Raw genomic sequence first — 24503 nt, 5'->3', positions numbered from 1 at the left:
AACTCATGAACGAATATATACGGAATAGAAATATTCCAACCGCCCAAGTAAAGAACTGTTACAAATAATGAAGAAACTAATAAGTTTAGATAGGAAGCAATATAAAATAAACCAAATTTGATACCTGAATATTCCGTTTGATAACCTGCTACTAATTCTTCTTCTGCTTTTGGCAAATCAAAAGGTAATCTTTCACATTCTGCTAGAGAAGAAATAAAAAAAATAAAAAATCCTAGTGGTTGACGCCACAAATTCCACCCCCAAAAACCAGATTTTGATTAGGCCTCAACTATATCAACTGTACTTGAACTATTAGCTAATCATAGTCGATGATAACATCACTATTCCCATCGCTATTACAGAACCGTACATGAGATTCTTACCTCATACGGCTCCTCGAAGTCTAGAAATAAATTTAAGGACCAGATTGATTGTATTATTTATTTTGATATATTTGTAGAATAGATCGGATCAAAATAAAACCAAATCTATCGACGTTCCAAAATTCGAGCAATGAAATTCTATCTGTTATAATACTAAAACTCCAAAAGTACTTCGGAATTGATCTCATCCTTTAATAATTTCAATTTTTATTTCTTGAGTAATAACTTTAATTCTTCAATAAAATACTCTTTGTAAAATTCCTTGTTAAAATACCAATAGATATTTCAACCTATCGTTTTCGATTACGAAAATATTCCGACAAATTCTATCTCTCTGAATATCGATATAGGAGAAAAGAATAAAAAAAGATTGATTTTTCCATTGTAATTCTATTCTTTTTTTTTATTTTTCGTTCTTATTCTTCTTTCTGAAAAAACGAAAAAAAAGGGGTTAAAAAAAGGAAAGGATTATTTCGTTCCGGATAGTCAGTTCTTTAATTGTTGGGTAGGAGCATACTCTGGATTGGAATCATGGGGAGCACTTCCTGATCATTTCTACGAACTTAAAGCCCCGATTAATATACTTTTTGTCGAAATAGCTTTTTCGATTATTTTTTAAATCTCTATTACTAATCTTTTGTGTATCTTCGTGTTCCTAACCATCCACTCATTTTTGCTCAATCACCTGTTAGCATTAGGGTAATACCTATGGAGAATACCTAATAAATGATAGTGAAAACTCCATAAAGTTGATCTTTGGAGCCCGCTTCAAGCTAGGATGACTAATCAACTAATCTTGGGGCAAACAGTCTTCTTTTCTTATGTTTATTTCTGTTTTATTCTTGTACATAGGAAATGAGTCTCAATTTTTTTACTGCAAATTTCGAAGTTGTTTTCTTTCACTCATAGAACTATCCAATTTACTTCATCAACCCAAATGATGAATAAAAAATTAAGATATCTATTCAATTCATTTCGCTTTCTTCCCAAAAAGAAAGGAATAGCGAGAAAGTTCTGTTTCAACGAATCGCACGTAGAGATATGGATAACACACAAATAGTTAAAGGTATTTCATAACTAATCGATTGAGCAGCAGCTCGTAGCCCACCTAAAACGGAATATTTATTATTTGATCCATATCCTGACATAAGAAGTCCAATGGGAGCAATACTTGAAATGGCAATCCATAAAAAAACACCAATATTTAGATCAGTTAAAACAAAGTGATAACCAAAAGGAATTACTGAATAGCTTAATAGAGTTGATATGACTGCTATAGATGGTCCAATACTGAATAAATGAGTATCCCCCCTAGATGGAAAAAGATTCTCTTTGAAAAGTAGTTTTGTACCATCCGTTAGAGCTTGAAGAACTCCTAAAGGACCTGCATATTCGGGTCCAATACGTTGTTGTATCCCTGCGGATATTTCTCTTTCTAACCATACAATTACTAGTATGCTTATCGTGATTCCCAATACAAGAGTCAAAATCGGAACAAACTCCCATATAATTCCATAGACCTCGTTTAAGGATTCGAACCTAGAAAAAGGATGGATAGCTTGTAGTTGTGTTGTATCAATTATCATTTCAACGATCAACTTCTCCCATAATGATATCTATACTACCTAGTATTGTCATAATATCAGCCAATTTCATTCTTTTAACTAATTCAGGAAGAATTTGCAAATTGCTAAAACCCGGCGCACGAATTTTCCATCTCCAAGGAAAGCCGCTCTGATCCCCTATTATCAGAAAAATTCCTAATTCTCCTTTTGGGGCTTCCACTCTGACATAAAGTTCTTGTTTCGGTAATTCAAAAGTAGGCGAAGTTTTTTTACTAATGAATCGATATTCGAAATCGTTCCATTCCGGATCCTTTTCTCTATCAAAACGTCGGGTTTCTAAATTCTCATAGGGCCCGCCCGGAATTCCTTCGAGAGCCTGTTGAATAATTTTTATAGATTCCATCATTTCACCAATTCGGACTAAATAACGAGCTAATGAATCTCCTTCTGTTTGCCACTGGACTTCCCAATCAAATTCGTCGTAAGACTCATAATGATCAACTTTACGAAGATCCCATTGTACTCCGGAAGCTCGTAGCATTGGTCCCGATAAACCCCAATTTATTGCTTCCTCCGCACCAACAATACCTACTCCTTCAACTCGTTCTAAAAAAATAGGATTTCGCGTAATAAGTTTTTGATATTCAGCAACTCCTGTTAAAAAATAATCGCAAAAATCCAAACATTTGTCTATCCAACCATGAGGTAGATCAGCCCCTACACCCCCGATACGAAAATAATTATGCATCATTCTCATACCAGTGGCAGCTTCAAATAAATCATATATTAACTCTCTCTCTCTCTAAAAATATAGAAGAAAGGAGTCTGTGTACCAATATCTGCCATAAAAGGTCCAAGCCATAACAAATGCGAAGCTATACGACTTAATTCCAACATAATTACTCTGATATAGCCAGCTCTTTTTGGCACTTGAATATTTCCTAACAATTCTGGACCATTTACTGTTATTGCTTCTGTGAACATAGTAGCCAAATAATCCCACCGTGTTACATAGGGCAAATATTGTATAATTGTTCGATTTTCCGCAATTTTTTCCATTCCTCTGTGTAAATAACCTAATATTGGTTCACAGTCAATAACATCCTCACCATCTAGAGTAACAATGAGTCGAAGAACACCGTGCATTGATGGGTGGTGGGGACCCATATTGACTATCATAAGGTCTTTTCGTTTAGCTGGTATATTCATAGGGGTTTCCTCGATCCATTTCACGAGTTACTGAAAACAAAAAGAAGTTCATCTCAAGATCTAATAAATCAAATAATTCATAATTCAACAAAACTCTTCAAATTAAGAAATTAACGAGTTTTTAACTTCCTTTTAACTTCCGAATATCCAACCGACTAATTAATTCTTTATAACGTACTCTATTTTTCTTTTCTAAATAAGCCAACAGTCGTTGGCGTTTTCCAAAAATTTTCCGCAAACCTCTTTGAGATAAGTAGTCTTTTCTATGAAATTCCAAATGTGAAGTAAGTCTTCGTATCTTATTAGTGAAACTTACTATTTGAAATTCAACAGATCCCTTGTTTTCGTCTTTTTCTTTTTGTGAAATCACTGAAATGAATGAATTTTTTACCATAAAAAAGGACCCCCCCCTTTTTTTAGTTTTAAGTTTAAGATATTTTTTATTGATCAGTAATAATAAGAAATGTATTCTATTAATAAATAATAATGTCAGTTCATTTTAATTTGGTATACACAAAAATATTTACTTTGGTAGTAATTCAAAATTCTATTTGACCAAATTTGTAATTAATCAACCCAATGTGGTCTATTTCTTCGCTTACAAAGAAGAAAAATATTCTACCTAAAAAAAAAGTAAAAAAAAAATGCCATTGATTCATTTCTAGATCTAATTGATACATGATTGAATTCTATGTACCAGAATGAAATATGGAGTGTAAAAGAATAAGGCGTCTATCTCCTTCTTTTCATATACTAGACCAAATATGCTAGGATATATATATGAAAAAATAACCCTTACTAAAATTTCAAGCGCGGATATATATATATCCTTACCATACTGAACCTACTTCCATTATTAGTATCGAACCAATAGCGATTCATACAAGCTAAATCCTCTAATCGAAAATTGGGCCACAGAAAAAATTGCAATTTAATTAGTTTTTTTTTTCTCTCCAAAAATGTTTGCTTTTATCCAAAATGGGACTGCCTTTTTTTATGTTATTCCCATTGACAATTTCTGTATTTATATGGATATCGTTTTCAATTTGTAAATTGAAAGAAATTCGAATTCTTAATTCTCTACGACGTTTAGGGGATAAAATAGTTTCAGGAACAAGTAAATCATAATCATTTTTTTCTCTATTTCCAATTATATTGTGATGTCTTTCAATAGATTCGGTAAAATTATTTTTATCAACATAGATTTTTTCTCTATATTTTTTATTAATTTGTTCGTTGTTCTTATGAACTAATAAGATACCCACCATTTGATACAAAACAAATTGTCCATCAGGTTTTACCGACAGACGGACAGGTTCGATAATCAATATTCTCTTTTTCATCAATTCTGTAAGAGTTACATCTTTCTGAACCATCATAATATTCAGATTTATTTCTTGCCTTTGAATAGAAGATATAATAATTTCTCGGGGATTTGTCAGTCTAAGCAGGAAAGAATATGCTTTGATATTATCAATTATTTTTTGATTTAAAGAACCAGTCCATCTTAATTGAAAACATAAATACTCTTTTAGGAAGAAATCAAGCTCTACTTCTGTATGACTTTTGTTTTGCTTTTTATTTATATGTTTTTTCATATCGAATCCCATATAATCTTCTTCAATATCTTTTTCTTCATTTGTGAAAACTGCTCCAAAGTCCATTTGGTCGTCAGATTCTTTTTCTTCGTGATTTCGATTCTCTAATTCAATAATTTTTTTCATTCGATGGTATAGATATAAAAAGGTCGCCTCTTTTATTCCCATTAATTTTCTTATTTTTACTAATATTTTCATTTCTATGAAAATTTAAAAGAAGAAATTGAATGGGTATTGTCCATGGTTTTCTCTTATATGTGTTGTAAAGTATCACAAATTTTCGAAAGAACCAAAGTTCAAAATTCGATATGAGACTCGTTTTTATTTCTTCATTCATTCCCATCCAATCAAAAAAAGGGGGGTTTTTATTGGATGAATTTATTTCTTGATCTTGGTAAATTGTAAGAAAAGCAATTTTTTTCTTATTAATTTTATCAATACGATTAAAGGAGGAATTCTGACCCAATTTTTTTTTTGATTCGGGACCTCGGGACCTCTTTCAAATATACAACATGGATTCTGGCAATGTAGTTGGACTCTCATGTCGATTCGAATGAATCATCCTTTCCACGGAGGTAAATCTTTGCCTGCTAGGCAAGAGGATAGCAAGTTACAAATTCTGTCTCGGTAGGATATACATGTATTTTATTTCTATTATTATGAAATTCATAAATGAAGTAGTTAATAAATGAAATAGTTAATGGTGGGGTTACCATCATCCTTTTTGTAGTGACAAATCTTGTATGTGCTCCTAAGAAAAGGAATTTGTCCATTTTTCGGGGTCGCAAAGGGGTGTGGAAACACATAAAACTCTTGAATGGAAATGGAAAAGAGATGTAACTCCAGTTCCTTCGAAAATGGTAAGATCTTTTGCGCAAGAAGAAGGGGCTGATCCGTATCATCTTGACTTGGTTCTGATTTCTCTATTTTTTTAAGAATATCGAGTTGGGGTCTTCTCCTACCCGTATCGAATAGAACATGCTGAGCCAAATCTTTTTCATGCAATATGTAAGGCAGACTGGTTGTCACAATACATCAGTGTAGGTTAAGAGCGATGTATAAGGAAGTCTTGTAGTAGATAAAAGAGTCATTCACTTTCACAACCACAATGGGCTATACCTTGTATTCTACTTCAAAGAAACTTCTAGAAATGGTAGATTGCTTTTTAGATCGCCAAATAATCAATTATGTACCAAGGAATACACAAAATCATGTGATGGATTTCTTGGTTTCAAGACATGTATCCCAATATGAGTCAGTGAAGGCTTTCAATTGAAATGTGGTTTGAGAGGGGAAGAATAGCCATTGGCCAGGTGATTTTTTGACATGTCGAAGAACCATGTGTGCCTTATACAAATCATCAGTAGTAGGGCAAGCAAGAGGATGAGATAATTAGTTGAAAATGTAACATATGTCAGGCCTATAATGAGTAAGATATAAGAGTTTTCCTATCAATTGCCTATAACATGTTATGTCGTCAAGAGTTGATGGGATCTGGTTCAATGTGAGTGTGTTAAATGGCTTAGTATAAATGAAGTTGGTATCTGGTAAAATTTCAAGAGCATACTTTCGTTGGCAAAAATGGATACCTCTAGATGTTCTAGATACCTCAAATCAGGAAATATTACAGGGGCAAATCTTTAATCTTAAGGAGATTATGCAATAATGCATTTATCTTAGAAATAATGGACTTACCATTGTTGGCAAATAAAACATCATCAACGTAGACCAAAATAGCCATAAAAATGTCACCTGAGGTATAAGTGAACAATGTGGGGTCCGACTGACTTTGTTGAAGTCTTAATTTAAAGAAGACCTTATTGAGTTTAGTGATCCATTGCATGCATGCCTGTCTAAAGCCATATAAAGATTTCTAGAGTTTGCACACAATATTTGAAGAACCATAAGGCACAGAGAAGCTAAGACGAAGTTGCATATAGACGTCTTCTGTCAATTCACCGTGTAGATGTGCGTTATTGATGTGCATTTGTTCTAGAAACCACCCTTTAGCAATAGTCAAAGCCAACAACAATCTAATAGTGGTAATATTTGCTATAGGAGCAAATGTTTCTATGAAATCAATTATAGGTTGTTGTGAGTATCTTTTAGCCACAAGTCTGGATTTGTAATTATCCAGAGATCCATCAGCTTTGTGTTTGATTTTAAAAATCCATCTATATCTCCTTCAATTTTCTCAGCTAGTAAGGGTTTAAGTATCCAAGTGCGATTGTTTTCTAAGGTTGTGAGCTCAACCTTCGTAGCTTTTTACCAGTGAGGGTGTTTTGCTGCTTCTTGATAAGATGATGGTTCAATTTCATTTAGGATATTAAGTGAAAAAATAAATTCGGTTCATGATAAGTTATGATGAGATAAATATTTGGAAATGTCGTGAGTGTTAGTAGCTGAAAGTGGATGTGGAGTTGATAGTTTGGAAGATAAGGTGAGTATTAGTCGCTCATGATTTAGGCAAACTACTTCAAATGCTTTCCTAGTGATGATGTTCATCGAACTTCTAGTATCAATGAAGACTCGCCAGACTTTAAAATCTTCTATTAATATTCCAATCACCAGGGCATCATTGTATGCATGTCGAATAAGATTTTTTAACATTCCAAATGTGAAATCAGATCTGGACTCGATTATTCTTTCTTTATCTTCATATAACATTTTTCTCTTCACCGAATGATCCTCCTCCAGTCCTCTAGTTATAACATTGATAGCTCCTCTTGGTGCTCGCTCCACTAGGCCCTTGTTTCATGGCTCCCTTGTTCTCTGAAGTTTTTAAAAACTTATTAAGTTTGCCACCTTCGGCCATTTTATTGAGTTTTTCTGCCAATTTTCTACAGTCTTCGGTATCATGGCTCTCACTTTTATGAAACTCATAGTACATACCATTATGATTGAGTCTAGAGGATTTTAGCTTTGGGGGATAAATGAATTTGTTGTCTTCTTTTCTCTACCTAATAAAGAATTTCTAGTTTAAGGGCATTTAAAGGAGCGAAGTTTTGGTATGTGTGCTCTATTGACCTCCGACACTCTTTTCCCTTGTCTTTTCTAGATTCCTTTAGGATGTTGACTGGACTCATCTTGTCTTTAAGCAAAGCATTTAAGTGATGTCCTTCCCATTTTATAAAATCTTAAGATCTCCACATTAAATCAGGGAATGTTTTTAGCCTCCTAGTAGTGAGCTCTTTGGATATATCTTTGCTTCGGCAATTGGAAGCCATTGCTTCAGCTGCACGATCTATGTTCAGATGCTTAATTTGAACGGTTATTCTCTAAAATCATTACACCCACTAGGTTCATACATCAAATAATTCAAATCTTGCATAGTTTTACTTCCGAGAATGGATGTGATGAAATATTCTGCAAATTCATTCGCCATTTGGTTGAATCACTACGCCATTTTCTCTTTCACATGACACAAGATATATGACAGACATTTGTTTTCATGTCGTTTGAATGGTATTCCCGACACTATAATAAATTTATGTCATCTGAAAGCTGAAGTGCAAACAACCTCAAATCACATGTGGCGTTGCGATGGCACACGTCTGTCATCCCAAGAAAACGCGATTTTAATCGAAAATGTACGTAATCATCAGATAACACGATGCATATATAATTGTCCTTGTTGTCTGAAAACAAACAGGCGGCAAATGAAATAAGTTGTGCAGTCAGACCAAAACGTATCTCAAATTTAACGCGCTCAAACGTTTGACTAATATTTCAGCTCATATATAAACCAAAATCTATAATGTTAATTAGGTTTCTTTAAGCTTAATGAGTCATTTTGAAGGTTTTCAGCTCGATGATTCAAGATTTAGCTCTCACATCCCTCTCTTTGGCTAACTCCATAGAAGCTTTCTACATTAAAATCTTTGTTTCTGAAATCGAAACATAGAAATGGTAAGTTATATTTGTTCTCTTCCTCGATGTATTAGGGTTTTATGGTGCCTTAATCTAGTTTTTCTTGATCAAACCTGTAATAATCATCAGGTTTACTCTTGCGGTAGTTGTTCAGCTGCTGGAATAAGGATGTATTAATTGTCAGACTTATCAATAAAAAGGTTGGGTCTTTCTCTTAGATACATTGATTTCACTGTATTAATTATCAGATTTACTAATGAAAATAGTGGGTCTTTATCTTACATATGCTGATTTTGCATTTTAAATTGATGTTACAAGTGGACCCTTGTTAGAAGATTGCCAAAAAGTGGCAACCTTGCTTGGCACTCTCCATCACTCCAATAGATGACACTCTTCAAAAGTTGTCAAAGTCATTGTCACAACACCAAACACTCTTCCAAACACCATCTATTGGAGATGCTCTAATGAGTTATAATGAGAGGCCAATGGTTTGGTCTTTATACTAGACCTACAAGAAGTACAAATAAGAAACCTAACTATTTCTTAAGACAAATTAAGTGTTATAACTAAGACAAGACGAAGCTCAAGAGACAATCCACAAATAGACAAAAAGAGTAGGGGTGCACGTGGTCGGTTAACCGTGCATTAAAGTTAATTCGGTAGACTAACCATTTCATCGGTTTTTTAAATACATTAATTATACACAAGTCCATTAAATTTGGTTAACCACTAATCAGTTAATACTTTTTATTTCGATTTCTAACTATTAGTAAATAAACATAAAAATAATAAAAGAATTAAAATAAAAAATTCACTGCCAAATAAGATCAACTAAAGCATTATAAAGTTCATAACATTCACTACCAACCAAATCAAATTTTAATGCTTCAAAAAAAAATATTCATAATTTTAAATATAGGCATAATACTAAAAAAAAAATATTAATAACATATATTGTTTCAAATTAAAATGAAAATAACATCGCATATAAAGTCTTCATTCTTCAAACATCAGACCATGTGTGAAGGGTGAGTTGGGCTTGATTGGATTGAGGGTTTAGAGGGGTTAGTAAGGGAATGGTTAGTAAGGGTTGATAGAAACTCTTGTTTGGAAGGGGGAAGGGTTAGTAATGGTTGATAGAAACCCATGTTTGGAACACACAAAAAAAAATAGAAGGGTAAGGGTTTGGAGGGGTTTTGAAGGGTTCCTTTTTAAGAAATTCAATCCAATTTTCAACCCTCCAATTTGGTGGGTTTGGAAGGGTTAGAAATTAACCTTCCTTCCCATTCCTTCCATTTCCTTACCTTTCCTTACCCTTCTCTACCCTTCCTTTATTAACCCTTCCATACCCTTCATCCAATCAAGCCCGAAGAGAATAGAGACAAAAATACAACTTTCTATCCCCAAAAAACCTAAAACTTCAAGTATATTAAAAGATTAATGATGAAAGCCTAAAATTTTCGCCTCATGTAAGTTCAATCTCTTTACTCCATTTTAACGGATGATAATTGATAGATTGTCTGTAACTTTGTTTTTCTTTTTTACGGAACTCGGTAACTTAGTGCAAGTAAAATAGTATAATAGTAATAAATTAATAATTGATGGATTGTATTGTATAACATGATCGGTGGAATGGAGTCAATTAATATTATTAATATAATTGATGAAATTACATATTATATTTTTTAATATTTTTTAACATTTAATCGGTATTCACTTGGTTTCGGTTAGCTACGGTTTATGAAATAACGAAACCGTAAATGTAACCCATTAACCACTATTTTTAAAATTAAAAACCATATAATAGTCCTTTGGTTTTACTAGTTAACCTTATTTTCGATTCAAGTTCGGTTTGACTTTCAGTTTTCTGAATTTTTATGTGCACCCTAAAAAAAGAGTATAGAGTTTTTGAATCCAACCAAAATGATGAATTTGTCGTGGAGATTTAACCATTGGATTTAATTGATTTTTAAACAGCAGCTTCTCAACACCATGTTTTTTATTATCAACGGTGGAGACGTGATTTTGGATATCCAGACAATATTTTGGAGCTGAGACAGAATGCCTATTCTTTGTCCTTTTTTTGTTCAGGAAAAAACATTTGTTTAAAGAAGATTTAATTTCACATTTTCAGTTGTTGCTATTGTACTCATTTTTCCCACAACATAACACTATCTATTGTGTGCAATCATGTCGAGAAGACCACTATGACATGAATGAAACACCAGTGGCATATAATGTAGTTTTCAAGTCTGAGAATGTGAAAGAATCAGATTCCAAAAACATCCAACTCATGGTAGAATTCAGTTCCTATTCCCAAAAATACAATTACCTCTTCAAAATGGCAATTCAATAGTCAAAGGATGACTCGACCTCGGGAGTTTAGCATACAACGTATCATTGATAAACAACAATAATATTGAATGAGAACAAAAATAAACAATTAAAGGAGAAGATGAATTACGGAACTGTAGTGCCAATCGAATCTCAATTTAACATGCACACCCACCTCTTTGCTCACTCTCTGAAACAGCCTCCGGGATGCCTTGAAAATATCTGCAATTAATGTATAAATATTAACTAACAAAAATTTCCAAAATTTAGGAAGACACTGCTATCTGCTAAGGTTATGTTCTTTCTTTTAGCAAGAAAAATTTCAAAGGTTTCTTCCCTGCAGCACTAAAACATATGAAATTCTCATCTTACAACTCAAATCTGCATCCTTCATATTGCAAGTCTAAGTATTGCATCTAAGAATTCCACCAAGCGACTGACACAAATAAACAAAATAAAAAAATGCTCTTTCTTAATAATCAATAATTAACTGTCAGCAATTTATGAGAACAATGAAACTCCTTTAGACTTTTAGCCCTATATAAACACGACATCCTTCCAAAAATTGATAGCACCCCCTATATGGGACTTTCAGTGCATAATTGATCATTCTCCATAACCAAAAGGCTTAATACATCATCCGCCTTGAACTTGTCCAAAAAGCTAGGTTGGCCTCTTGAACTTTCAAAGTGTCTCGATAGCCCTTTCAACTTGCTTACAGTATTCTAATAGCCCCCTCGACTTATTTAAAATATAATCAATTAATTACTCGGTTACAAAGAATTAAGCTTCATGCGGAAGTTGTATTGCACGCGCCTTGTAACGTTATTACATAATTCACAAAATAGATTAAAACATATTAAAAATAAAGTTCTTACTTGCTCAACTGTAAAACATATCCTCTCTCATATTAGAACCTCATACCCCGACCTTGGTCATTTGACTTTTCCAAAGGCGCGTACAACACGCATTCCGCATGTAGCTTACTTCTTTGCAATTAATTGACTACATTTTAAACAAGTTGATGGGGCTATCCGGACATTTTAAGTTGAGGGGCTATCAGGGCCCTTAAAGTTCAGGGGGCAAATCTAGTTTTTTGGATAAGTTCAAGGGGTGGATGATGTATTAAACCTAATCAAAATATCGTAACAACCAAAGCATATACAGGGTTCAGTTCAGAATTCTATTCTTATTATGAAGATGTAACATGGGATTTGAGTGAGAAAAGAGATGTCAGATAACATCATAGAACTAAAAGAAATTTGAGAATTTTTGTAATTATTCACTTGAGGAAAAGGGAAAAAAAAAACTACACAAAATCATGTATTCTTTCTGAAAAATGTCAACAAGTTTCTATTTTTCATTTATTGAAGTAGCTGAACTGGCAAGTCAAACAGAATTTAACCCTTTTCTCTAACCCCAACTGCAAGGCCTCTATGCAGCAGCCTTTCTCGAGTTAAAACTAAAAAAATGTACTGGTAATCAATTACTCACCAACAGTTGAAAGTTTTACAACACAAAAATAATCATAAAGCTTTTACTGACCATCTTGGAGTGGAACCAGGATAAGAACTGAGGGGCTAAAATTTCTTTTGAAAGACTCAATACGATTTGAGGTTTTCCAAGAAATTAATTTTATGCAAATATAACTAATTAAAATAAGTAATATGAACTTAACAAATATTAATTAACTAATTAAAAAAATGAATTAATGGTCAAAATGGTCCCTAAAGTTGAAAGTCAGGATCAATTAGCCCAAATCGAAGTTTAAGTATCACCTCGGCTCTCAAGTTGATAAATTTTGACAAATTGACCCGGATACAATCAGCTTTAATATCAAGTTGAGTTGATACCTAAACTTTGATTTCGGCAATTGATCCCGACTGCCAAGTTTGAGGGTCATTTTGACCCTCAATTCGAAAAAGAATATATAAGGAATACAAATGTAAAGTTATTCATATATATATAGATCATTGCCCATGCCTCTTGGTAGGCCATCGTTTCGGCTCATTAGAATACATGCTTTTAACAATGAAGACTTTGTAAAATAATTGCTTCAATAAATTTAATTTATTGATGAAATTATAATAATAAACATACAGTCCATATATAATTTTGACAACTCAACTAACTAATTATATAATTATTACTTTTTTTTTAAAGAATTGTATAATTATTACTAATATATAATACTAATTTGAAAAGTGCAATCAAATTATTAGTTATTATAATTTTTAAAATTATTGTCATATCCATAATATTTTCCAATCTATAAATCAGATAAACATAATCAAATAATTACAACAGTTATCTCTACAAATTTTTCGAACATAAATTGACTTTTGTTAAACTTATAATTAAAAGAGAGGGAGAGGGAGAAAGAGAGAGACTTTAATTAGGAAGGACCAACAATATTTTCTTCAAAGAGCACATTTAATTTAAACTTAATTGTTAAAAAGAAATACGGAATCACTCCTCAGTCCCCTTACCTAACTTTGCCCCATTGAGCATCGCAGAAGAAATACTGGATCTCTCATTTTCTATATTTGTATTTCAGCTTTGCTTAGGCTGTGAAGTGCTAGGCAATGCTTGACTTGGTGTGGGCTTCTTGACTTTGGTCTCTTTTATATATTTGTGTTAGGGCTCTTCGTTTTGAGTTAAGATTTGACTTACTGGTGGATTATATCATTGCTTGATGAGTGCATCAATGTCAAAGTATGCTAAGAGAGATGTGTCCAAAACTATTGGGTCATATTCTATATATCGACTTGACTAATACAGCTAATCTTCTTGATTATTTTTCCACATCCTCCCATAGTTGGGTTATTGACTCTAGTTCGCTAATCATATGACCAATAAATAACTCAAGTATTTTGTTACCTTTTTGGTCATCATCTACTCTGCCTAGTGTCACCTTAGCTAAGACCCACAGCTTTTGTAATTAGTTCTAGGACAATACATCCAACTCAACCCATTCAATTACACAGTGTTTTATACTTTCTCAATTGTCTTTTTTAATTTGTTATCAAATAGTACAAAAAGTCTAAACCGTTGACTCCTCTTCTTCATGACCATTTCCTTTTTCAAGTTCTTGAGATGAAGTAGATTACTGGACAGGGGTGTATGGCGATTGGATTGGATTGTATGCTCTTGATTCTACTCACATGCATCTATAATATGTACCAATGTCAAGATCAATCATACATACTGTAATGCCTTCATCTATTTTTCAATGCATAAAGGCTTATTTGGCCCTGTGGTATCCAAAATTTTGACATTTGTCCCCTATGTTATTATTTGGTAACATTTGCCCAATGAGGAATTCCTATAGGTGACATTTAACCCATTTGGATGAAAATTTAGCTGATTTGTTAATTCTTCCTGCATGACACAATTTTCGACACATTATATATACACATGACAATTGTTTTAATTATTTTTTTCCATAAAGACTTTATATGTGGATAAATAAGAAAAAATATTAATTTATTATTTATCCAAATATTAAGTCTACATGAAAAAATAATAATTAAAACAATCGGCACGTGTACATGACACGTGTTAAAAATTGTGCCATGCGGAAAATTTAACAAATCAGATAACTTTTCATCCAAAATGGGTCATGTATCACTATGGGAATACCAAAGGGGCAAATGTTATCAAATGATAACACAGGGAAAAATGACAAAATTTTGGATACCAAAGGAGCCAAATAGGCTTTTAATCCATTTTTCAACTGTTACCTAGGGAGAAAGCGCTCCAATTTATATACTGAAGAATAAAGAGTTTATACACAAGAATGATTATAGGAAGTGGACAAATATACTACTATCTACTATTGCTCCTTCGCTTGCTCCAACAATTCTTCTATTACAACTAGCTATGTTCACATTTGTTCATACTAAAACGCTCCCCCTCAAACTGGAGCAAAGGTAACAATCATGCCCAACTTGTTTCACATATAGGTAACTCGGTGAAGCTTTAGGGTTAACTTACCCCATGGCCCCTCAACATTACCCTTACTTTCTTTATGGCCCCTAAAATTCAAAATCGGATATAAAAGCACTTGAAATTTGCCTTGTACTTTCTTTATGCCACTTTCATCATTGACAAGGTGACCACTACAATAGCACGTAACCCTCCATTATAGAGCTGATGGAAATGATAATCTAAGCAACTTAAATTCTTGTAAGTTTTTGGTTTTGAGGTCATCTAGGTGTTGTTTGGTTAGGAGAGAGAAAAGAGAAAATGGTTGTTTAGAGAGATAAATCTCCGAAAATGGTGATTTGGAAAATCAAAAAATAGTGGTTTCATGGGAAATTTAGTTCTAAGCAACTTTAATTCTTGAACTTTTCCATTTTGAGGTCATCATCGGTCATTTTGAGGTCGTCATCCGTCAAAAGGGGCCATAAAGAAAGTAAAGGGCAAAGTTGAGAGGCCTTGAGTGTAATTTATCTGAAGCTTTAGTAAAGATATCAACTAGATGTTAGATGATATGAAACGAGTAAAGAGTAGAATCAAGAACAGCTTTAGTAAAGACATTACGACTAAAGAGTAAAATCAAGAGCATACAATCCAATTGCTATAGGGTGGCTTATTCTGTCAAGAATGAACGAAGGACTTGAGGCCTCCCTTTATTAGGTATATTCTTAGATATGGGGTCGTTGTCCTTTTCTTTATATGTAAAGAAAGATTTATTACAAATCCAGCAACAAACAAAGAAAAGAACAATTCTAGACTTATTTAGGACCACAAATCCCAATCTACACCTTCTGCATGACTAGAAACCCGGCTAAATTGTATTTGTGGTCATTGAAGTTTGGGGAATGTTTCAAAAAAAGTCATTGAACTTCATTTTCTTTCAATAAAGTCATTGAACTTCCCTTCTATTTCAATAAAGTCGTTCTAGCCAATTAAAACAGAAAAAGTAACCAAAACAATGACATGACAGCCACATTGAAAAGGACTAACTTTTACATATGACATAGCAGTCACATAACAAAAACAAAAAAATACATATTTTATTTACTTCAACCAAGTGATTGAAACTGCTATGTGGCAACCAAAAAATATATTTTTTATTTGTTTAGCTGTCATGTGGCATACAAGTTACTGTCATGTCATACGTAAAAGTAACTTATTTCCAATGTGGCTATCATGTCACTATTTCAATGAATTTTTCTGTCTGAATTGACCAGAATGACTTTATTGAAATAAAAAGAAAAGTTAATGACTTTATTGATAAAAAATAAAATTCAGTGATGTTTTCTTAAAGGCCTTAGTGATGTTTTCTCTCCTAAGCATGGGGGTCTAGATAGCATCTTACACTAACAATAAATCATATCAATTCACCAAACAAGAAAAGTAGGACTTACATGTCTTGTTCATGCTCATTTGCTAAAGCAGTTCTGGCAATACACAAGAATGCAGGATCAACATTGTAATCCTCTTTTGCTGATGTCTCAAAGTAAGGTATATTTCCTTTTGAAGCACACCAGTCCTTGGCTTTCTTCTCAGATACCTGTATGGTCCTAATTTAGCCCAAGAATTAAGGAAGAAAGCCAGCAGTAAACTGTATTTCCTTACCACTCTACTATTTCCACCATCAATATCAATCTTGTTCCCAAGCAGTATAAAGGGAAACATCTTGGGGTCAGAAGGATTTGCCTGAAAACAACAAAAATCAGAATTTTATAATATAGCCATAATAATAGGAAAACATTGTCTGCAACAATAAGCAGCATACGATCAACCTATAAGGACCAGGTTACTAATACACTGCCATTAAAATCTCACAATAGACTTAATTTAATTTCTGTCATTGTAGTCTATCTGTATATGATGAATGTCAAGTTGCGGAAGAAATCAACAGAGATAGGAAAAAATTATGATGCACAGAGTTAATTGTTCAAGCTAGCATTAAGAATGAGCCTGTACATCATGTAGTCGGGGATCACCATTCTCACGTACAGTATCTTCAATGCAGAAGCTAAACAAAATTTTCTGGATCGCTGAAGTCCTATTCCTGGATTTCATCTCCCTCAGGCAAACATCTCAATGGAACTACTTATCCTCTTCATATCCTTGCAACAAAAACAAAAAGGTGTTTTGACAAATTACCCCAACCTCACCATACTGAGATTCGTACAACCTTCATAACTTTTGTTCTGACACTATTTCATTCATAAAACCTAGGAAAAGTAAAACAAAAATAAGCACAATAATTTTTTTTTTTTCTTTAAAGGTGAAGAGAATGGAACAATAAAACGAATGAACCCATTGGAACAACAACCAAGCCTCAATTTCCAATTAATTGGGTCTCGCTATATGGACCCTCTTTTCCTGTCGTACCAAAGTTGGTGAGTTGAAGAATAAAATTCACAAAATGAAATTCATAGTGATATTATTTCTCCTCTTCCCTAACCCTACTTAAAAAGCTGTCTACTGCATTTCTACAATCAACAATTCATATTAAATATGGTAGTGGATAGGACGGAGTGGAGGGAGCGAATTTGTGTCCCTGACACGACTTGATTTTACGGTTTTATATGATGGTTCATGTTAGCCGAGCCCGAATCATTTCGGGACTAAGGCTTTGTTGTTGTTGTTGTTGTTGTTGTTGTTGTTGTTTCACAACATATGCATTGACCAGTTATACTTATGACTGAAATCACCATTTAATATGATAGCAAAGTTAGTACTTGCATACATGTTCCATCTGAAGAACCAAAAATGATGTAATGAACTTGTATAATTGCACTTAACAATATATTAAACAACTTTAAAAGTTTTCTTGACCTCTCTAGTGCATAACTTTATATCTATTCTTTTTTTAACCAATTGTTTATGAATTTTGGACACTGATATTGACCCAAAACTTGTTACTCCCCAGCCTTTGACATGAATTACCACCTGTATTTAAAATATGCATATGGATCCGATCCATACAGCAACTCCTAATTGAGCAAGAAAAAGTTCACTAGATGGGTACAATCACAACGGTCTAGATTTTCTTGACCTCTCTAGTGCATAACTTTACATCTATTCTTTTTTTAACCAATTGTTTATGAATTTTGGACACTGATATTGACCCAAAACTTGTTACTCCCCAGCCTTTGACATGAATTACCACCTGTATTTAAAATATGCATATGGATCCGATCCATACAGCAACTCCTAATTGAGCAAGAAAAAGTTCACTAGATGGGTACAATCACAACGGTCTAGATTTTCACATCAGTAAAAATTCCTCACCCATTCAGTAACTGTAACGCTTCAACCTCATTGTGAGGTGCAGCAAACCAAAATTTGAACAATTAAAGAAGCACAGTCATCACTTTGACTAGTTATTTTGCAGTAAACGCAAATTTGACATGCACAAGAAGTATGATTGAACAAAACAATGACCTTGAGAAATTTAACTACAGGTGTAGGTAGTGATACTTTACTATTGTGATTAAGCGATGTCGAAAAGTGCCACACCTCATATTTATGTACTAAAACGAACAAGTGATTTTATAAAAATATTTAAAAAAATAAAAACCCTCAATTGCTACTCCTAAATACTCCAAGATTAAATTTAGATGTGACTAGAGCAGGCTCATGGTAAAACCAAAAGCATAAACTGAGTTTTCTTCAACTGTTCAATTTAATTACAACTTAAACATCAAGCATGCCCTCATCAACAATTGACCATTACTTATACTGAAATGCGCTCTTGTAAGACCAGAAAGATCGGCAGGAAATGACACCAAAATAAGCTGATGTCAATCTCAAAGAGAAAGTCATTATAAGAGCAATATGAACGAGACCAACAGTCAGACAGTTGGTAAGATTAGAAGAAACTATAAGCCTTTTCTAGCTAACACTCTTAACATAAAATTGTATAGTGCCAGCCATAATTTGGAAATTGAAGTCACTACAACCTTGATGATAGCTTACTTGCTAATAAAGTATGTAGTTGGACATAAGTAATCTGTGATCCAATCTCAACGCCACAAAGTTAGCAAAATGGTAAGTGCAAAAGAAAGCCATCTAAAACATTTAGAACTGCTATAATTGAAGCCACAAGTTAGTTATATTAGACGCCAAACTAGTATTCAACTTTATTATACTACTATACTTGTGTCAAATGTTAATGGCTTTCATCATATATTTCAAGTTTTAATTGTGATGGAATATTTCTAGATAAACTTCCTTGAAAGCCAAAAGAATACAAAAAGGAAAAGAAAAAACAATTACGGGAAACAGCAAAGCACCTGTTTAAGAAACTCTTCATGCCAATTGTCAAGAGAGTCAAAAGATTTCATCACGTTAACATCATAAACCAGAACACAGCAATCTGCCCCTCTATAAAATGCAACTCCAAGACTCTGAAACCTTTCTTGTCCAGCAGTGTCCCATATCTACCAAAATGGCATGTCAGATAACACACAAGACATTTCTACAAGCACCCTAAAATTGAATTACATGAAGCCCAAGAGAAACTTTAAGCTAGAAAACCTACTTGCAAGGTGACTAGTCTATCATCAATTTGAAGCTCTTTGGTCACAAAGTCGGCACCAATTGTAGCCTTATACTGCTGACTAAACTTCTTGTGCACATATCTAAGCAAGCAATTAAGGGGGAAACTCAATCCAACCAACCATAACATAATAGTACTATAATTAAGCATAATGTTATATTGTATAGCTACGCATCAATAAATAGCATAGTAATAAAAATCCTCGGTAACATGAGTCCTAATCTATTGGTAAATAAATCTGGTTTATCAACCATAGCTAAATTGACTTCCATCTCAATATATATCACCAGCATTCATTTAAACACATCAATTACAAAAGATTTAACAAAACATGAATTAAAATCAACAAAATCCAAAACTATGTAAAAACAGAAATTACGAAGCACAAATTACTAATTAGCGCCATATCATCCTAAAAAAAATATCCAAACAGAAAAAGAAATTCGAATCAATGCCCAAAACTAAACCGCTTGATAATCTACTCAAATGACCATGGAAGGATACTGATTCATCAAAGACGTCTTGCCGACCCTGACATTGAGAAACACAGATTAGATTTTCATATTGTGAGATATGAAAAACAAAATGAAGAAGAAAAACCCTAGAATTGGTACCCGCTGTCGCCGAGAACGATCACCTTGAGCAAGGTACGTCTGCGCACTGACATGGCACTGTATTAAAATCAAAATTTACGGATGACGGAGCTATTCAAAAACGATATATATATTAGTATATACAATAGAAATAGAAAATAAATAAAAAGTTTCCCTTTTCAATTAACACTGTTTATTAGCTTTTTATGAAGCCACATGGAGAGGGGAGAAAGAGAATGAATGAAGAAAAAAGGGGCGCCAATATCGATCTCCCTTTTCTGTTTTCTTCCTTTCCATTGAAAAATGTCGTTAATTATTTTTCTTTATGATTAATTATTAATGCTTGCCGGCAACTTTAATTTTTTTGGAATTATTGCGTTACTTGTATGGTTAATGATAATATTTAAAAACTTTTGACAATAATACTAATATCTTATGTTTTTTTTTATGGAATAATATCTTATGCTTTTAAATTCTTGAAAATAATAAATATTTTTTTAAAATATTTCAAATTAAAAGTCAGTGAAAATAATTATAATGTATGAAATCAAAGAGAAAATAAAATAAATCCATTGGAAGAGTTTTACCTAAAAATCAAAAGATAATATTGAGAATCATAAAATGAAGTAGATAAGATTGTTAAATGACACTTTAATAATTTTCTAACGAATTTAAATCAGTTTAATTTTTTATATATTTTATGGAATAATATATAAATTAAGAATTTGTCCGAAATATAGAGAAAATCTGTGCGCATTTTATCTCACAGATCAAAAGAGTTTTGATTTGAGTTCTTGAAATAGTTTATCAATTTTTTGGATGGTCATATCTAATTGGAATCAGCATATTTATAATATTTAAATTTGTGGAGAGAACAATAAAATAAATAAAAAATTATGGAGAGTGTAGTAGTATAGTACTATTATTATTTAACTTTTTTGCTTAATCAGTTTTATCCGTTTTTCTTTTTCTGTTAAGGTGGGCTCATTTTAGACTTTTTATTATTATTATTATTATTTCCTTCTTTTTTTTTGGTAAGATTATTATTATTTCCTTCTAATAATAGAATATAAATATCTCATCAAAAATAGAATATAAATATCAAAATATCTTAAAAACTATTATTAATATTTTTTTAATATATTCTCAATCAATAAAATGATTTTAGAAATGAAAAATGATATCATATATTTTTTTTTTTTGAAATTAAAGAACTTTCATATCAACATAAATCAGAACAAAGAACATCAAGCAGAAAAGCGGGAGGATTGTCTCACTCACTACGTACAGACATAGACCTGACTACCCTCGCTAGTGTATGATATCATATATAATTAATCATATTACGCATCACTCAAATGAAAAATTTCTTTCTTAAATCATAATTGTCAAATATCATGTGGACCAGTCAAAAAAGTCTTATGGCCATACACATTTATACTCGAGTCTTGCATCTTGATTTACGGGGACCACCTTTAAGACTGGTACAAACCATTTCAAGTTGAAGCAGGCTTTTTATATATGCAGCTGCCACCTGGCGCTCTAGCTCATCTAAGGTGCACATTTCTATTCTCTTATAAAGAAAAGGTACATAATATATTAAAAGATGGTATTTTTCTTACTCATTTCAGCTATATATTTTTTAGTATTATTTCCCTTCAGCTGACTTAGGCATCAGAGTGGGATCGTTGGTCAATGGCCCCTCTTTGATCATTTTTCTGTCTTATCTCAAATACTAAAAGGACTTCTAAAAGCTCACTATAGATTATCACACATCAAATCGGTGCATTGATCATGGATCAGAACGATCAAAACCATGACTCGGTTAAATAGTCTTGTCATCCATACATCATCCGATATCCCTTTGTAATCAAATCAATCACTAAAGAACAGAGTCCTTGTAGATGAAAATGAAAACTCGCTTGAACCTCTACAGATTACTCGTGAGTTCGGTATGTGCATAGAAGTCTGTTTGGATTCTTTGGATCTAGAGCAAAGGAAGTTCATGGACAAAATCACTAAACAACTCATATCCAACGTGGGCTTTGTCTAGGAATCAATGAATATTCTCAAGGCCGAACACACAATGAAGATGGCAATCATTAAAGAGGAATTGAAAGAGGCAAGGGACACCAACAAACGGTCAGACAGGCAAGACTTTGTTGCTTGCTCTATTGGACAACACTCGTCTGAAGTTGCCCACGAGTGGTCCCTAGATTGACAAGAGGAAGGAAAAAGGGGCAAATCTAAAGGAAAGGTGCACAACCTTTATTTCCGAAGGTTCCATCATTCTAAGGGAAGATCACGAGCACAACCTCTAGAGATCATCATAAGGGAAGATCTGAAAAATCATATTGTCCTTCTCCTAGGAGGCCACCTCAAATCCAATATCCCTCGAAGTTTAAAAGCTCTAATCATCACCACAGCGGGATGTATTGTAAATCTTACAAAAGTGAAGGTCACGACACTGAAGATTGCTAACAACTTCCTCTAGAGCTGAACAAAATGGGAGAAAAAAAAGGCAAGTTAGACAAATTCTTTCAAAACCCCAAAAAAGCACCAGAGAAAAAGGATAGAGGTCAGATTGAACATTTACCTAGTGGAGTCATTAACGTGATAGTTGGAGGATCGCATTAGGATAGGTTTGTGAAATAAAAAGGATCTCTGAGGGTAAGGAATGGTGTACAAATTCGGCTTTGAATACTCATTTGGAGGCCTGAAAAACCTTCCAAAGTAAACCTACAAAGTGTTGAAACACCTTTCCACATGATTTTGATTTGACAAAATTATTTAAGTTAATCCATTATTAAGGGACAATTAAATTTAAGTGCTTTGATTTAATTGTACTAATATGTTTGTTCAATATTGAGAATAAATATAAATGCAAATGGAAATAAAAAGTAAGACAGGACAAAGTCAGCATGAGAATACAACACAAGCTGAGTGGAGTGTAACTCAGCGTGACAGAAGATAAGTCATCTTCAGAACAGAAGATTAAAGCTCAAGCTAATCAACGAAGCTGAGTGGAATGGAACTCAGTATTAAAAGTAGAGAAGTCTTCTTGGGAACTATATTTTGCAGAATGAAGCTGACCATGAAAGCTGAGTAAAAGAGAACTCAGTATCTGAATTGGCAATAATCAAAGACAACGGCTATCAAAGTCAGGCTGAGTAATCCTCAGGACAGCACGAATGATCCGTTTGCTAAAAGACAAGATCCGAAAACTGTCTGCACCAATAATAGAAACCTTGGAATTACGCAAAAGCCAATTTCAAGATGCATGGGTCAACTGTTCTTTTGCTAAAAGACGAACTGGCACAAAAAGATGAAACCTGTAGGAAGAAGACAAACCTGACGACTGTGGAATTCAGACGACAGGATTGGCCTGCAAATCTGAAGTTGACCAGAACATGTCTCAAGATAAATCCGTTTGAATCCAACGGATAACTCCAGATTCAAATCATTAGGCTTCAGACTTCAACTATAAAAGGACAAGTTCATTCTTGGATCCTTTGCCGATTGTGAAAACAAAAAGAGAATAAGAGTATACATACAAAAGCACATCAGTACAAGAAAGAGATCTTACACCAAATTTCTATTCCTGTGTAAAAGCTAGATTAATTTTGTAATCATCTAAAGTGTTCTTCATCTGAAAAGAACAAATCTGTATCAATTGTAATAGTTGAGAGAGTGTGCTGAGTACTCGGTGTTAAGTACTCAGTGGTAGAGAAATCTAGGTGTTCGGTTATAGCACTTAGTAGGAGTTGAGTAGACGAATAGAGGACGGTACTCTTGCATATTCAACTGCCTTGTAAACAGTTTGTGCTCTACCTTTAAAGAGCTCAGTATTGGATTTAAAAAGCCCGGAGGGATTCTGGGGACTGGACGTAGGCAGAGAGGCCGAACCAGGATAAGTCATTCTGAGTAATCTCTAACTCTCTTTCATATATATATATATATCTGTATGTGTTGCTTGCTATATTTGCTCAGTATATAAATTGCTTAAGCTGACACTGAGTAAATCAGAGTGCTGAGTTGGAAGCTGACCACAGAAAGTGTCATTTCCCAACTCACAAGTAAAACAGTTCTAGTCAGTATCTGACTAAAGTCGTCTTACGCCTCACTCGGTCGCGCTGACCAAAGCTGAGTTGTGAAACTCAAAGAATTGAATTAAGTCAGCGTAATTAAAGCGAAAAAGTTATATTAGTTCCTAACCCCCCCTCCCTTGGAACTAATCACACGGGACCAACAAGTGGTATCAGAGCCTAATAGCTCACTACTCAAAGATATAACTATCTTGAGCTGATCCCGATAAATGGGTGAGAACAGCACTCGTTTCCTTCCAGGGAACCAAACAACACAGATACTCCCTGAGGGATTATCAATTAGTCGACCTCCCCTATTCTTTGGATCTAATTATACATTCT

At 33.4% G+C, this 24503-nt stretch overlaps 3 protein-coding genes and 1 pseudogene across 3 annotated transcripts in view; all 4 read right to left on the bottom strand.

The window, feature by feature from the left end:
* The window catches only part of LOC136236048 (NAD(P)H-quinone oxidoreductase subunit 1, chloroplastic), a gene marked incomplete at its 5' end in the record, with an annotated part of 495 nt that extends 220 nt beyond the window's left edge, over nt 1–275 (bottom strand). The window contains one exon of the mRNA XM_066026160.1: nt 1–275. This exon is cut by the window's left edge and continues 220 nt beyond it. Within this exon, the coding sequence (XP_065882232.1) occupies nt 1–275 (275 nt within the window).
* Nucleotides 276–1352: 1077 nt separating this feature from the next.
* Nucleotides 1353–1969, bottom strand: LOC136200670 (NAD(P)H-quinone oxidoreductase subunit 1, chloroplastic). Its single transcript, XM_065991094.1, has one exon. The coding sequence runs from the start codon at nt 1967–1969 to the stop codon at nt 1403–1405; it is 567 nt and encodes a 188-aa protein (XP_065847166.1). The 3' UTR covers nt 1353–1402.
* LOC136200668 (NAD(P)H-quinone oxidoreductase subunit H, chloroplastic-like) lies at nt 1819–3397 on the bottom strand (annotated as a pseudogene).
* Nucleotides 3398–10886: 7489 nt separating this feature from the next.
* LOC136235481 (ras-related protein Rab7) lies at nt 10887–20308 on the bottom strand. Its single transcript, XM_066025178.1, has 7 exons — nt 20098–20308; nt 19988–20014; nt 19466–19565; nt 19218–19364; nt 16546–16626; nt 16335–16480; nt 10887–11181 (listed from the first exon to the last, which is right to left on the bottom strand). The coding sequence occupies exons 1-7, from the start codon at nt 20148–20150 to the stop codon at nt 11118–11120; spliced, it is 618 nt and encodes a 205-aa protein (XP_065881250.1). The 5' UTR covers nt 20151–20308; the 3' UTR covers nt 10887–11117.
* Nucleotides 20309–24503: the final 4195 nt, after the last annotated feature.

This window comes from Euphorbia lathyris, chromosome 7, assembly GCF_963576675.1.
Source record: "Euphorbia lathyris chromosome 7, ddEupLath1.1, whole genome shotgun sequence".
NCBI lineage: Eukaryota > Viridiplantae > Streptophyta > Magnoliopsida > Malpighiales > Euphorbiaceae > Euphorbia > Euphorbia lathyris.
Note: the sequence above shows the minus strand (reverse complement) of the source record. Positions and strands in the feature narration are given on the sequence as shown.